General features: G+C 38.9%; 2 protein-coding genes across 3 annotated transcripts; one reads left to right on the top strand and one right to left on the bottom strand.

The window, feature by feature from the left end:
* Positions 1 to 717: 717 nt before the first annotated feature.
* Positions 718 to 4,234, bottom strand: LOC121783272 (prefoldin subunit 1-like). Of its 2 annotated transcripts, none has more exons than XM_042181299.1 (6): positions 4,088 to 4,234; positions 3,690 to 3,754; positions 3,568 to 3,621; positions 3,367 to 3,479; positions 3,158 to 3,242; positions 718 to 1,113 (listed from the first exon to the last, which is right to left on the bottom strand). In XM_042181299.1, the coding sequence occupies exons 2-6, from the start codon at positions 3,711 to 3,713 to the stop codon at positions 1,003 to 1,005; spliced, it is 387 nt and encodes a 128-aa protein (XP_042037233.1). In that variant the 5' UTR covers positions 3,714 to 3,754; positions 4,088 to 4,234; the 3' UTR covers positions 718 to 1,002. The 2 variants fall into 2 exon arrangements, with proteins under 2 accessions (XP_042037233.1, XP_042037234.1); XM_042181300.1 differs by having other exon boundaries at positions 3,690 to 3,745; positions 4,088 to 4,180.
* A 1,795-nt stretch (positions 4,235 to 6,029) lies between these two features.
* On the top strand, positions 6,030 to 15,373 carry LOC121783949 (probable serine/threonine-protein kinase PBL17). The gene is made up of 6 exons (XM_042182135.1): positions 6,030 to 6,412; positions 7,712 to 8,004; positions 8,224 to 8,359; positions 8,480 to 8,616; positions 8,808 to 8,931; positions 14,717 to 15,373. The coding sequence occupies exons 1-6, from the start codon at positions 6,340 to 6,342 to the stop codon at positions 15,256 to 15,258; spliced, it is 1,305 nt and encodes a 434-aa protein (XP_042038069.1). The 5' UTR covers positions 6,030 to 6,339; the 3' UTR covers positions 15,259 to 15,373.
* Positions 15,374 to 15,465: the final 92 nt, after the last annotated feature.

Genomic DNA, 15,465 nt, shown 5'->3' with positions numbered 1-15,465 from the left:
TAAATTTTTGTAATTCTGTTATAACCTAAGGAAAAGTTTACCATAGAATTACTAGACGTATTCAAAATTAATGACAAGAATTTTAAGTTCTTACAAAATTTCTCAGCCAAAAAAACATGGAATTAGAGCATATGGACGACTTCCTTCTAAATATAATTTATAGTCAATAATTTTTTTTTCAGGGCGGGGACGGCCGCGAAAGGGGCAGAAGGTGTGGCGATGAGCGGGTGATCGGATGGGTTATCGGAGAGGACGTTGTGGTCGCACCATTTTTCCATGTCTTTTTCCTTTTCTTTAGATTATTCCTTTCATTTTCCTTTTTCTTCATCTTTTTATTGGTGAATTGAAGATAATTTTTTTAATTTATATAATGTCTACGATTAAAATTAGTATGGAATTTAGTAATTTAACTTCGAAAAGCTTAAAATCGATAGTTTGTACCATTACAAAGTAAAATCCATGGACAATTTTTTTGGATTAAATTTGTTTGGTTCTCAAAACTTGTAGTGTCTAAAATTAATAATCAAAATTAGTATTCACTAAAGTAGTTTTCAATTTTGGAATCATAAATATTAAAATTCAAATAAATTTATAAAATTGGAATATAATTAAAAAATGATGAACTGAAAAAAGTGAAAAAATATTTTATGGTAGGATTGTTGGTTTTATGGGTGAAATTTAAAATGCTAATGTAGCAGCTGAAAATTGGAGTCGTGGTGGCACTGAACCTTCCCTGTGTTCAAATAAAATGAAAATAGAAATTCACCAACAAAATGAAAATGATGATGACAGCAATTCTTCAGCAAATAAAAAGACAACGTAGCTTTGCAATCTATTCCCCAAATGTAAGTATACCAGGAGCTGGACATTATTACAACGCCCACGCGCCAAGGGGAGTAAACAAGAGTGGCGAAAAAATATAGTTATGGTCAAGATTACTGCTTAGCGAAGTCGAAAATCTGCTACAAGGCTTAAGAATTCGAGCAAGCCAGACTTGCATCATTACATGGACATAGACATTATCTGACGAGCAAGAGCAGGATCTTGTTGCAGAAGCTCCCTTAGGTTCGTCTCGATCTCAGCCATCTGCTTTTCTAAGTACTCCTTCGAGGTCTGTCAAATGAGAACAGTGGTGTATTAGATTCTTTACTAAGTCTAGGAGAAGAGTTTTCACAGATCATATGAAGAGACATGGATTCTCATGGTGTTTATTAAGCATAACATGAGAAAAACAAGCTTTCAAACGCATATGATAAGATCGCCTCGTACATCATGCAGTATACAGCTTTCATATTTCATAACATATTAGTACTATTCTCAGTTTCCTCTTCCAAGTCCCAACACAGTTTAGAACCAATTTATACTCGATGAGCTAATCGTGTTTGCTAATTAGAATATGGAAGGACTTCTGCAGTGGTTATTTTCGTCTTGATCTCCTTAGATTCAGCGTCACATAGCCTGTTACGAGTCCCTTCATGAGAGAAAACTTAAACCCACTCCTATTACAGAGCCTTATGCGGTCGTGGCAGAGTACTAAATTCCTCGTTAACCTAGTGTGGAGAAGCAGAGGCACAGACACCACTACCACCACAGTGCAGGTTACAGAAGCTTCGGTAGTCTCAAAATTTGGAGAAGCGAGGTCAAAAAATCCAATTGCCCACTTCAGCGAAGAAAAGGATTTCAGTCAAAGACTGCACTGCTGCTAATCAATGCTGGAATTCTCCAACCCTGAGACCAACCCATCCTCATCTGTTCCCTCCACTAGGCCAAAGAATGCTAAGTTAATGGAGACGATAAATTCCACAAGTGGTTTGACATCCAGAATTTTTTTTTCTTAGACAAAAATAACTTAGTTCTCTTTTACCACCCAACAATTTCCAGTCTATAATAGTTTTATGTTTTTCCTTGGACAGTAAATACCATAATGTGAGAATAACATATGAAATATATATAGTAGTATACCTTATTGTAGATTATCTTCCCACTGTTTCCAACTTGCTTCACAAAATACAATTTTTCCAACTAATATATTATTTCCTTTTTTACATAGTCTTTAAATTCTTTGAAATTCTTTCTAGTATATTATTAATTACAATATCTGGACAAAAATAAATCCTAAACATCCTGAATTTATAGGCATAATAGTGATAAAGAAACGCATGTCCTAAAACATAAACACTTGGCATATTTATATTTACAGTGGCATTTACTAGCCAAATATTTGTAGAAGTTGCATCTCCAACTAATTTGAAATGGACTATGATTCTTCAGCATTAGTACTAATCTTTGAAAACTAAAATCAGACATTTGTTACATTTATTCATAACGAACTACAACTTGGAATTTTCCATATGAAAGCAGCTGTTAAATCTTAGTTTCAGTTACTCTCGCTAACCTTGCATAAAATGTGGTACTATGTGATACTCCCTCCGTCCCACTCTATGGGACATCTAAAAAAGGAAAATACATCACTTAGTCTGGGACGGAGGGAGTATAATTTATGAACCAGAGTAACACTTCTTGCTACAAATTGAACAATTAGCAGATGAGGTCACAAGACTTGAAACCAATTGCAACTCAATTTCCTTGCTATCTTATAGCTTTAGCAAAAGCTTTTCACCCTTTTTCCAAGATATGATTATCCAGCAAAAGCTTTCAACCTTCTTCTTTTTGCAGACATTAATACCTAACAATAACCTTCACCCCCTTCCCCTAGCAATATCTATGCCATTTAGAATATTGTGGAATCTTAAACCCATTTCAAGCATTGCAACATGAATCATATCACTTTCAAGTGGTGAAGGTAGATTCTTTGCATTCACATCATTTACTCAAATGTCCCATATGCGACCCACTATATATAAAGCGAACATGGATAGAATCAACATGTATTAGTTTGACCTCCAGTAATCAATTTGACACTTCTAGGTTCAGAATAACTTATCACAAAGCAACTAGACTGCATCAATAATAAATCAAACACTACAGACCTCTACTGGGTTAGGGTGATCTTACTCAATATCCACATGTGCAACTAGTATCATACTTGAAGAATAATATCAATAATAACACAGCAGCTATCTAGCTTGAAATACAAATCATCGCAACTCCCAAAAGCTAAAATTCCACATGTCCAAAGTCACAAGTTTAATCATACCTGCAAAGAGGAAATAGCAGCCTCACTATCCTTAAGCTTTCCTTCTTGTTCTTCCATCAAAGCTGATTTTGGCTCCAACACAAACCTGCCCATTTTTTAAGTGTTACTTGCAATCATATTCAGAGCCACACAATGTTACAACTACATAACATATGATGGCATATATTAACCAAACTGCAAATAACATAACGTTCATTTAAAAAACTAACGTTCTGCCGATAGATTTGTATGTATTTGTATCATCCGATAGCAGCTTAAGTTCCTCCAAAGTCAAGTAAGCCCTCTTCTTTTCCGTTTCTTTATTTCGCATCTGATTTTGGACCTGAATAAAAAATTCCAGAAAGAGAACAAATTTATAGCATTTTTTCTTTATTCCAAAGAAAATCAATTAAAATCACTCATGAACTAACCTGCTTCAACTTCCCAGTAGTCTCAATCATCCGACCTTGAATTTCCATAAATGCCTAAATCCAAAGCAACATTAACACAAGTAAACATCTTTTGCCAAAAAAGTTAGGGTTTAATTGCTTACACTTCTGACTGCTTCATCTGCCATTCTTTTCCTGCTTGCTGATTCTGCTCAATCCTCTGAATAAGCTTCAAATAATTGAATACTTCAAGTTAATCAATTAGCCATAAGTTTGTATAATTATTACTGAATATCACAAATAGCTATCAAAAAATGTATAATTTCGCATATCTACAACTTCAACCTAGTCATTGTGCAAGAGTATTTACAAATTAGCTTTTTATTGACAAAGATTGGAATTTCGATTTACATTTGAGAGAATAAAATAAAAACTCTAATTTCATAGAATTAACTGCGACAGATTTCAGAATACTAGCAATAAAATCGACGCAAGAACAATATATAAATAAACAGCGAACATCGAAAGCTAAGAGAGGTAGAGCAATTGATGAATGACGCACCAAAAGAGACGGCAGATGGCTTGGACAGTGGTTCTTCTTCGTACTCACTACTCTTGTTATTTGGTTTCTGCGAATTTAGTTTTATAAATTGAAAATTTTTCAATTACATGTGTGCAAAAATAACAATTTCCTATATTTTGTGGCAAACAAGAGATAATAAAAAGAATCATAAACCAAAAGAATCATAAACCAACCAAAATTTGATAGTATTTCTTAATGAACTTAAATTTGGATGCAAAATTCATGAAATTAAGTAATGTGGTGAATTTTCCACAACTAGAAATTCCGACAAAATTTGAGAGAAAATTTTAAACTTAAATTACGCACAAAACGATGTCGTTTACACCTTATAAATGTGACGATGGTACTTATATTGACCAATTTATCCATCAACAAAATCTGACATACCACGTCAAACTAAGGATGAAATTGAACTCACGCAAAATTTGATAGTATAAAGCATAAGTTCATAATATTAGCAACTAAATTTTAAATTCGTAGAAAATATCAAATTTCGATGCAAGGTGTGTGATTTTATGGACTATGATCCCTAAATAACAAAAACTTTAGTTTGAATGGAAAAAGACAATATAAGCATAAGCGTAACCTATAGCACGATGAATAGTCTTTATTAAAATTGGTGAGAGATTGTTTGTGCCCCATGGCGGGCACAATCACGGGCCATTGTCGTGTCTTATTATAAGCACCATCGTGGCCCACCACTCGTTTCACTAGCGTGTTCTTATGTGGGCACCATAGTGGATTTAAGAACAATTCACAAAAATAAAATTGTATACTGTCTTAATGATTTGCCGTAGTCCGATAAATACGAACACAACCTTCTTTAATTATTTTAGCCTCTTTACACTAAAGTTGAGTGTTATATTTCATATGGAACACTACTACTTTAAAATTTGTTTTTTTTCATAAATCACCTTAATACTTAGATGCTTTTGCTATGAATTTTGAAAAGTTTATAATGTGATTATATCTGTTACTCCCTCTGTCTTAAATTGATTGAATCACATACCTTCTCAGGATTTTTCAGACAAATTGGCATGATATAAAGATGAACAAAGAGCTCTATGAGATGAGAAGGGTTACACAATTTGCAAATTAAACGATATAATTTCTTCTTTTTTTGCCTACGGTTAGTTTGTTAAATCCTATCTTGATCGAGTTTTGAACAACTGAACAATCATATTTGTCTATATCAATTTGATGATTGAAATGAGATGACTAGTTAGAGCATGAAGCTGAGGTTGCAACTTTGACTTATAAAACCAAGGGCAAAATTGATTGAAACATTAATGAAATTTGATTTTTAGTTCATCTCCAAATTTTAAAAATAAAAAAGAAAGTATTGAAGTTTAAATTTGTTTGCAATTATATGCAATCGTAAAATCATACGTGGAGGTCACCGTGTATGAGTTCAACGGAGGTCATCTACGTGTTTATTTATAAGCAACATCGATTTGATTGAAAAACATTCACAATATATAATGTACTCCACATGGGCACCAAAACTTCTCTAGGTACCAAAATATCATACTCGGTCCCTCCGTCCCTTAAATTTTATCATATTTTGACCGGACATGAGTTTTAAGAAATGTATAGAAAGTGAGTTGAAAAAAGTTAATGGAGAGTGGATCCCACTTTTTTATGCAGTATTAATTTTATAATAAAATGTGTGTTGGAATGAACTAGTGAAATATGAGGTCCACTATAAAAAAAATATAAAAAAAAGAGTAAAAGATAAAATGTGACAAATTTTGTAAGTGAGAAAAAATACAATAAAATTTAAGGGACAAAGTTACTTTTACTTTTTATAGGTCAAAGCTCCAATCTGGCATCATGCTAGAAAACAATAATCTTTGGTAGACTTAGTATGGCCAAAGGCAATCTTGTTTGATAGTACAAAATTCTTCAAGCAATTATTTATTGAGTGATGCATTGTGAATTCCCGAAAACAAAAGCTCGTTACTTTCAAAAACCATCCCCCACTAGTAAAACAACCAGTAAATTCACAACTGCTAGTTTCATTTTTTTCACCGCCCCCTTCCTTACCTGATTGGTAGATTCATTTTGCCGCCGACCCACTTGGGTTTTTTCTAAAAAAAATTCCTTTTTTTTGGGTTGAGATCGCCACAGATATAGAGGAGGGGAGAAAGATTCAATCTTTGCGTTGAATCCAGTTTTGCAAAATGGTGGGAGCTGAAAATGTGAATCTTGTGTTGTTAGTTTGAGGAAAAATGGGTTCTTGTTTCAGCGTTGAAGGCGATGAGCACCCACAATCGGAGAGCAAGCTTTCAAGTAACAGAACAGGTTTCTTGAATTTCTCTTACTTCGGTTTTCTTGCTTGTTTTTAGTTGTTTATATCTTGTCATGTGTAGAAATGCTTCCTTTTTTTGGGAGGGATTGGGAATTTGAATAGTTTGTGTATGATTTGCTTTGCATTTTAGTTGGTTTGAAATGAAGATTCCGAGGTTTCCGTGTACAGAGATGCTTCTTGGTGAAAGAGAAAGAGGGAGAATTTGATTAGTTTGTGTATGATTCGCTTTGCGTTTTGGATAGTTTGAGTCTAAGGATCCGAGGTTTCTGTATAGAAATTATTTGTTGTTCTTCGCGAAAGGGGGAAAGAGAATTAAATAGATTTGCATTGCATTTTAGCTAGTTTGAATCGAAGATTCGAGGTTTCTATATAGAAATGCTTCTTTTTTCCTCGTGAAGGGGAGGAGGGGAAGAGAATTTAAATAGTTTGTGTATGATTTTTTAGCATTTTAGTTAGTTTGAATCATAGATTCCGAGGTTTTGCATATAGAAAGGCTTCATTGTTCTTGGGGGGTGAGAGAGAATTTGAATAGTTTGTGTATGGTTTGCTTTGCATTTAGTTAGTTTGAATCATAGATGTTGAGGGTTCCTTATTGAAATCCTTCCTTTCTCTAAGAGAGAGAATTTGAATAATTTGTGCATGATTTGCTTTGCATTTCAGTTGGTTTAAATTAAATAATCCGAGGTTTCCGTATAGAAATGCTTCCTTTTTCGTTGAAGGGTAAAGCGAGAGAATTTAAATAATCTGTGTATGATTTGATTTGCAATTCAGTTAGCTTGAATCAAAGATACCTTGGTTTCCAAATAAAAATCCTTCCTTTTTCTTGTAGGGAGAAAGTGAGAGAATTTAAATAATACTAGTGTGTATGATTTGCTTTGCATCTCAGTTAGCTTGAATCGATGATTCTGATTCCGAGGCTTACATATAGAGATGATTCATTTCTCTTGGAGAGATCAGAATTTAAATAATTTTTGTATGATTCGCTCTGCATTTCAGTTAGTTTGAGTCGATAGCATCGTGCCTAGTGGCCAGCAAAGTGTGCAATTGAATCTTATGTTTGTTTGGTTTGTTATCTGAAACTGATGAGTGATGATATGAAACATAGAAATGTTGAAAAGTAAACCTTACGAGTTGATAGAGTCAATCTCTCTCGTGAAAAAATTGTGCTCTCTCTTTCCAAAAACCATAATTATCCATGACTTTGAATCAGATGCATCATGATTCATGGACAAGTATAGTTTCCATTGAATACGCTTCATTTTGTTTGTTAACATTCTAAGATGCTCATACAGATACTGCTCATTCTAAAGGGGGCTCTGTTGGTTCGAATGGTTTTGTGATAATCCCCAAAAATGTCAAGGATCTACGACAAAATCCGGGGAATGGTGATCTTGACATCTTCACATATGAGGAAATGAAGTTGGCAACCAAGCACTTCCGGCCAGACCAAGTGCTCGGTGAGGGTGGCTTTGGCATTGTCTATAAAGGTGTCGTGGATGAAAACTTGCGTCCGGGCTATAAGGTGACCCAAGTTGCCATTAAAGAGCTTGATCCCGAAGGTCTACAAGGGGACAGAGAATGGCTGGTAATTTCATGTCACTTGATTGCAACTTAAAAACTGGTAGAAGTTTTACACAATAGTTTAGTTTCACTAGTCGACATGGAGTTTCACTCTAGAGCAATAGACGACTAAATTTATTCATTTAGTCTCTCCTATTTCATTGAGCTCATTCTTTTATTTACCATCTGCTGGAATTATGGTCTTCAAACTCAGAGACGTCTCACGATGAAGTTTCACTTGCAGGCGGAAGTTAATTATCTAGGGCAACTGCGACACCCTAACCTGGTGAAATTAATTGGCTACTGCTGCGAGGGTGACCATAGGCTGTTGGTCTACGAATATATGGCGTCTGGGAGCTTGGAGAAACACCTTTTCTTAAGTGAGTAGCCAAAAATCGAACTTCTCTATGCATCCTATCATTTGCTTTAGCTGAGCTTCTTGTGACGAGTAATGTCATATTAGCCAGTGAATAGCTTTCTGATCCATCTGCATCTTGAAGGAGTTCGCGCCACTTTAACGTGGCAACAAAGGTTGAAGATCGCTTTGGATGCTGCAAAGGGGCTTGCATTTCTTCATGGAGTGGAGAAGCCAATTATCTACAGGGATTTCAAGACTTCGAACATTTTGCTTGATCTGGTCAGTCACAGTCTGACGTTGAAATCTGCAGATAATGAATGATTTTTTCCAAAATTTCTGGACTTGATAAAAATCATGCTTGATTCAACTGAAAAGCAACAATGTGAATCTCCTTCGGTTATGCAGTTTTGTTTCTATTTTTTATAGTTTACACTAAACTTCATTGCTAAGGTGAAGAAAACAATCTGCAGGATTTCAATGCAAAGCTTTCTGACTTCGGACTGGCTAGGGTCGGCCCCACTGGTGATCAAACACACGTGTCAACACGAGTTATGGGCACGTATGGTTATGCTGCTCCCGAGTATGTCATGACTGGTGAGTCCAACAATAGCAGACTTTTACTGTATCTTGTGAAAGTGTGTCCATGCAAACTACTGGAGCTCGGCTTCTGAGCTCGGAAATGAAGCTCGGCTTTGAGTCCGGTTGTGATCGAGTGGTGGAGCCTCGGCAGCTCCGAGAAGAGATCAAGAAATAAAGCTCGGCTTTGAGCTAGCCGAGAAAGGCAGTTCGGTTGATAACCGAGAAAGGCAGTTCGGTTGATAGCCGAGAAATGCAGTTCGGTTGATAGCCGAGAAATGCAGTTCGGTTGCTAACCAAGAGTGGTAGTTCGGTTTTAGCCGAGCAGCGGTTATAACTAACTTTGGGAAATAGAGTTAGTTGGATTTTATTTCTTGATTGCATCTTGTATAAATAGCTCGATAGAGCTCAGTAGTGAGAGACGCAGAACACAGATTACACACACAATTAGAAGAGAATTCTTGCACTAGCTAGCGTTTGCTTAGAGTGATAGATTGTGTGTGTGAAGTTCTTGTATTGAGAGTTCCATCAATAAGATTCCGGTCATCTTCTCCGTGGACGTAGGTGGATTATCACCGAACCACGTTATATCGTTTGCGTGCTTTATTTCCTCGTTCGTGCGTGTGTGAGATCGGCGGTATCACGACCCAACAAGTGGCGCCGTCTGTGGGAAGACTTCCACGATTTGCCGATTGATTGGTTTCTGGGTGAGTTCGTGTCTAGAGGTTCCGTTGTATAAGCTGATCTTGGCGATTGCCCACCGCTCGTTTTGAGAAATGTCTACAGCCAAGTTCGAGGTGGAAAAGTTCACCGGGAGAAACGATTTTGGGCTGTGGAGACTGAAGATGAAGGCCATCTTGATGCAGCAAGGCCTATGGGATATCTTGAAGAATGAAGGTGACGCTAAAGAAGGCAAACCTGATACTGATGAAAAGGAGAAGCAAAGGCTTCAAGATATGCAGTATAAGGCTTATAGCACCCTGATCTTGAACCTCACGGACAGGGTGCTAAGGGAAGTTTCCAAGGAGGAGACGGCTGCAGGAGTATGGGGGAAACTTGAGTCATTATACATGACCAAGTCTCTGGCGAACCGGTTACATTTGAAGCAAAGGCTTCTTGCTTTCAAGTTTTCAGATGGGAAGAGCATTTCTGAACAGCTCGAGGAGTTTGGGAAATGCATAGATGATCTTGAGAATATCGATGAGGTCATTAAAGATGAGGATAAGGCATTGATGTTGCTCAATTCCCTGCCTAAAAGTTATGAGCACTTCAAGGATGCAGTGCTTCTTGGAAGAGAAACCAAGGTCACCTATGAAGAGATTCATTCTGCATTGAAGATGAAGGAATCGCAGAAGGCTAATAACAAACAAACTGATCCAGTAGCTGAGAGTCTGCATGTGAAAAATAATCAGAATAAAAGGGGTTCCAAGAAGAAGTTCCAGAAGAAGGAAGAAGGTGGAGTATGGAAGGAGAAGAGAAGCTGTCACTACTGTAAGAAACCGGGCCATTTAAAGAAGCATTGTTTTGCTTGGAAGAGGAAACAAGAGCAAGAAAAGGCTGGGAACATAGAGACTGCTGATCTGGCTCAGGATGTTGAAGATAATGAAGCTTTGAATATCCACTCAGGGGCCAAGATTGAAGAATGCTGGATCATGGATTCAGGGTGCTCCTTCCACATTTGCTCACACAAATCTTGGTTCCAAGAATTATCAGCTTGGGAAGGATCAGTGATGCTAGGAAATGATCAAGTGTGCAATGTAAAGGGCATTGGGAACATCAGATTGAGGATGAAGGATGGGAGTATGAAGACTCTCACAGAAGTCAGATTCATTCCTCAAATCAAGAGAAATTTAATATCTCTTGGAATGCTAGAGTCAAAAGGGTGCAGATTCAACTCTGGTGATGGGATCCTCACAGTAACAAAAGGCACCAGAATTGTGATGGAGGCCCAGAGAAAGAACAGCCTATACTATTTGCTGGGTGAAACCGTGGTTGATGCTGTGAATCTTGCCCAGACAGAAGACCTGCATCTATGGCATGCCAGGCTTGGACATGTGGGTGAGAAAGGCATAAGAGAGCTGGCTAAACAAGGAGTGATGAAGTTAAGTGCATCAGACAGCCTAAAGAAATGTGAATCTTGCATTCTAGGAAAGGCAAAGAAACTGCCATTTTCTGGTGGGAAACACACTTCATCAGCCCCATTTGTGTATGCCCACAGTGACTTGTGGGGGCCATCCCAAACTGAATCCATAGGTGGAGGTAAGTATTTCATCTCCATCATAGATGATTACTCAAGAAAAGTGTGGATTTACATTCTAAGAGAGAAGTCCCAAGCTTTTGAAAAATTTAGAGAATGGCATGCTAGATATGAGAATGAAAAGGGCTCAGTGCTTAAATATCTAAGGACTGATAATGGCATGGAGTTTCTGTCTGCGGAGTTTGATAGATTCTGTAAGGTGAAAGGGATAAGAAGGCATAGGACCGTGCCAAGAAATCCTCAACAGAACGGGCTGGCAGAAAGAATGAATAGGACATTGCTAGAAAGGGTGAGGTGCATGCTATTCTACTCTGGAATGCCAAAGAGATTCTGGGCAGAGGCTGTCTCTACTGCAGCTAATCTGATCAATAAGTGTCCATCATCTGCCATATCCAATGAGACCCCAGATCAAAGATGGTATGGAAGCCTAGGTGATTACTCAGCCTTGAAGGTGTTTGGGTGTGCTGCTTATGCACACATTAAGCAGAGTAAATTGGAGCCAAGGGCAAAGAAATGTGTGTTGTTGGGATACCAAGATGGGGTAAAAGGATACAGATTGTGGAATTTGGATAGAGAAGGCAGAAATATCATTGTGAGCAGAGATGTGACATTCAATGAAGAGGAGATGCCATTTAAAGATGATGGGAAGCCCTCTGGTGGTGGCAGTAGCTCTGAAATGCAAAACCTTGAGTTTGGTGGAGAATCTGCTGGAACAGACACTGATGAGGATGTTGTGATCACAGGAAATCAAGAAGAAGGTAGAGCAACTAGCTCTCAACATACTCAGAACACAGGTGAGCAGGAGTCACCAGTGCAGCAAGCTGCTGCAGCTCAAGGGGCCAGAAGAAATCCAAGAAGAAATGCAGGCCTACCTAGCAGATTCTCAGATTATGACATGAGCTTCTTTGCTCTATGTGTAGCAGAAGTACTCATGTTTTCAGAACCCTCAACCTATGAAGAAGCCATGAGTTGCAAGGAAAGTCAGAAATGGATCAAGGCCATGGAAGAAGAAATAGAGTCCTTGCTGAAAAATGGGACTTGGATTTTGGTGACTGATCCAGGGACTCAGAAGCTGATCAGTTGCAAATGGCTGTTTAAGAAGAAAGTAGAGGTGGGGGAAGTTGAAAGCATACGGTTTAAGGCAAGGCTGGTTGCTAGAGGATTCACACAAGTAGAGGGTATTGACTACACAGAGGTGTTCTCTCCAGTGGTGAAGCACACTTCCATTCGGATCTTATTGGCCATGACTGCTCATTTCAACTGGGAGCTGCATCAACTTGATGTGAAGACAGCATTTTTGCATGGAGATCTAGAGGAAACGATCTATATGATGCAGCCTAAGGGTTTTGAGAAGCCGGGAGAAGAAAAGAAAGTTTGCTTGTTAAAGAAAAGCCTATATGGGCTCAAGCAAAGCAGCCGGCAGTGGAACAAGAAGTTTCATGAGCAGATGGAATTGATGGCATTTGAGAGATCCAGTTTTGATAGCTGCGTGTATGTCAAGAGAAGTGGAAATCTAATACTGGCCTATCTACTGCTGTATGTGGATGATATTCTGCTGGCAGGATCAAGCAAGAGTGAGCTGCTGTCTGTCAAGGAGGAGTTGAAGCAGAGATTTGATATGAAAGATCTTGGGGAAGCCAAGAGAATCTTGGGTATGGATATTGTCAGGAACAGAAAGAAGAAAGAACTGAAATTGGTTCAGGCTGATTATATCAGAAAGGTGGTAGAAAAATACCAGGTAAGGAGTGAAAAGTCAGTATCCACTCCATTGGCTAGCTGCTTCAAACTCAGTAAAGAACAGATGCCAAAGACAGCTGAAGATAGAGAAGAGATGAGCAGAATACCCTATGCAAATATAGTGGGAAGTGTGATGTACTTGATGATATGTACAAGGCCGGATGTGGCTCATGCCATAAGCGTTGCAAGCAGATATATGGCTGATCCAGGTAGGGATCACTGGGCAGCACTAAAGTGGATTCTGAAATACCTGAAAGGGTCTGTCATGGTTGGCTTGAAGTTTGGTGGTGGAGTTTGGTCTGAGGAGAGGGAAGTCCTAGAAGGATTCTGTGACTCGGATTATGCGGCTAACTTAGACAACAGAAAGTCTCAGAGTGGTTACATCTTCACACTATATGGCACAGCAATCAGCTGGAAATCAAATTTGCAGTCTGTGGTTGCACTGTCCACAACCGAAGCTGAGTATATTTCTCTGACTGAGGCTGCAAAGGAAGGAAAATGGTTGCAAGGAATCTTGGAAGATTTAGGAATGAAGCTGGGAGCAGTAAAGATTAACTGTGACAGCAACTCGGCTATATGTTTAGCAAAACATCAAATGTTCCATGAGAGGTCGAAGCATATAGATGTGAGGAGACACTTCATCAGAGATGAGATTCAAAGTGGAAAGATCAATGTGGTGAAAGTTCCTACCGAAGAAAATGCATCAGACATGTTGACAAAATCTCTGCCAACTTCGAAATTCAAACATTGTTTGAAGTTGGTTGAGATTGTGGAGTGTTGAAGCTTGTAACAAGGATTGAGAAGGGAATCCAGATATTGATGGAGTTTTGCAAGGACAAGGTGGAGATTTGTGAAAGTGTGTCCATGCAAACTACTGGAGCTCGGCTTCTGAGCTCGGAAATGAAGCTCGGCTTTGAGTCCGGTTGTGATCGAGTGGTGGAGCCTCGGCAGCTCCGAGAAGAGATCAAGAAATAAAGCTCGGCTTTGAGCTAGCCGAGAAAGGCAGTTCGGTTGATAACCGAGAAAGGCAGTTCGGTTGATAGCCGAGAAATGCAGTTCGGTTGATAGCCGAGAAATGCAGTTCGGTTGCTAACCAAGAGTGGTAGTTCGGTTTTAGCCGAGCAGCGGTTATAACTAACTTTGGGAAATAGAGTTAGTTGGATTTTATTTCTTGATTGCATCTTGTATAAATAGCTCGATAGAGCTCAGTAGTGAGAGACGCAGAACACAGATTACACACACAATTAGAAGAGAATTCTTGCACTAGCTAGCGTTTGCTTAGAGTGATAGATTGTGTGTGTGAAGTTCTTGTATTGAGAGTTCCATCAATAAGATTCCGGTCATCTTCTCCGTGGACGTAGGTGGATTATCACCGAACCACGTTATATCGTTTGCGTGCTTTATTTCCTCGTTCGTGCGTGTGTGAGATCGGCGGTATCACGACCCAACATATCTAATGTTCAAGATGTTTATAGCATTATATGCTCTTTATCGGATGTTGGCTTTTCCCCCTAGTAGCGAATGTTCATCATAAAAGCTTCCATTTTCTGGCCTTAGCAATGTCTCATTGCTGCATTGTGCATCTTTCCAGTTCTGTCATGTACTTTTTCTGTTTAATTTTGTGTCCTATGTTGATGTGTACATCATCTCTAGGGTTTTACATCGACTACATGCTTCGCTGGATTGAACATTTCTGAACTTGTCGATTGTGTAATCCTTCAAATACTCGATCTTTATCGATTGTCAATCTAATCTATCACTCAAAGTAAACGCCCCCCTAACGAGTTGCTTTGTCGTGTACTTGTTCAGGACATTTAACAGCAAGAAGTGACGTTTATGGCTTCGGAGTAGTTCTGCTGGAGATGCTGATTGGCCGGCGAGCAATGGACAAGAGCAGGCCGAGCCGAGAGCACAACCTCGTGGAGTGGGCGCGGCCCCTGCTAAACCACAGCAAGAAGCTCGTGCGAATACTCGATCCGAGAATCGAGGGGCAATACTCGGGGCGAATTCTCATGAAGGTGGCCAACCTGGCATATCAGTGCCTGAGTCAGAACCCGAAAGGGCGGCCCATGATGAGTCAGGTGATCGAGATACTCGAGCCCCTTGTGGCTCAAGAAACGAATAGAGGGGAGATGGTTCCGAGCAACGGAGGTGGCGGTGTAACGCTATATGAAGTTCCGAAGACGCCCAAGGAACAGAGTTTCCCCAAAGGCAAGAGCGAGAGCGAGAGGGAAGTGCAGCCTCCGAAGAGCAACGGGAGAAGCAAGAGCGAGCCGCCCAAGGAGTGCGACCTTTATGACCAGTCGCCGGAGGAGTTGGTGTTTGAGAGATCAAACTCAGGTAGACGTTGAACTGCATTTGAATTGTTTGTAAACTATTCTTGCTGCCATGTGTTTGACCATAACTACATATTTTTTGCACCTTTTGTGCCTTAATAAAGTTATATTTACACCGGAGTTGTATAAATATTGAGATGACGCTACAACGTCCCAAAAAGGAATATGAATTAATTAACTTGGGACATCGGGAGTACGACACTACAACGACTTGCACAATGA

The sequence above is a fragment of the Salvia splendens genome, chromosome 21 (genome assembly GCF_004379255.2).
Source record: "Salvia splendens isolate huo1 chromosome 21, SspV2, whole genome shotgun sequence".
NCBI classification, from domain to species: Eukaryota; Viridiplantae; Streptophyta; class Magnoliopsida; order Lamiales; family Lamiaceae; genus Salvia; species Salvia splendens.
Note: the sequence above shows the minus strand (reverse complement) of the source record. Positions and strands in the feature narration are given on the sequence as shown.

Bases quoted from the DNA above. Each gene is read 5' to 3' on its own strand.
- LOC121783272 (XM_042181299.1), bottom strand. From the start codon at position 3,713: ATGGCAGATGAAGCAGTCAGAAGT. The intron at 3,622-3,689 runs GTAAGCAATTAA...CTTTGGATTTAG, and splicing joins CAGATGAAGCAGTCAGAAGT to GCATTTATGGAAATTCAAGG. The intron at 1,114-3,157 runs GTATGATTAAAC...CTCATTTGACAG, and splicing joins CTGCTATTTCCTCTTTGCAG to ACCTCGAAGGAGTACTTAGA.
- LOC121783949 (XM_042182135.1), top strand. From the start codon at position 6,340: ATGGGTTCTTGTTTCAGCGTTGAAGGCGATGAGCACCCACAATCGGAG. The intron at 8,360-8,479 runs GTGAGTAGCCAA...TGCATCTTGAAG, and splicing joins GGAGAAACACCTTTTCTTAA to GAGTTCGCGCCACTTTAACG. The intron at 8,617-8,807 runs GTCAGTCACAGT...AACAATCTGCAG, and splicing joins CGAACATTTTGCTTGATCTG to GATTTCAATGCAAAGCTTTC.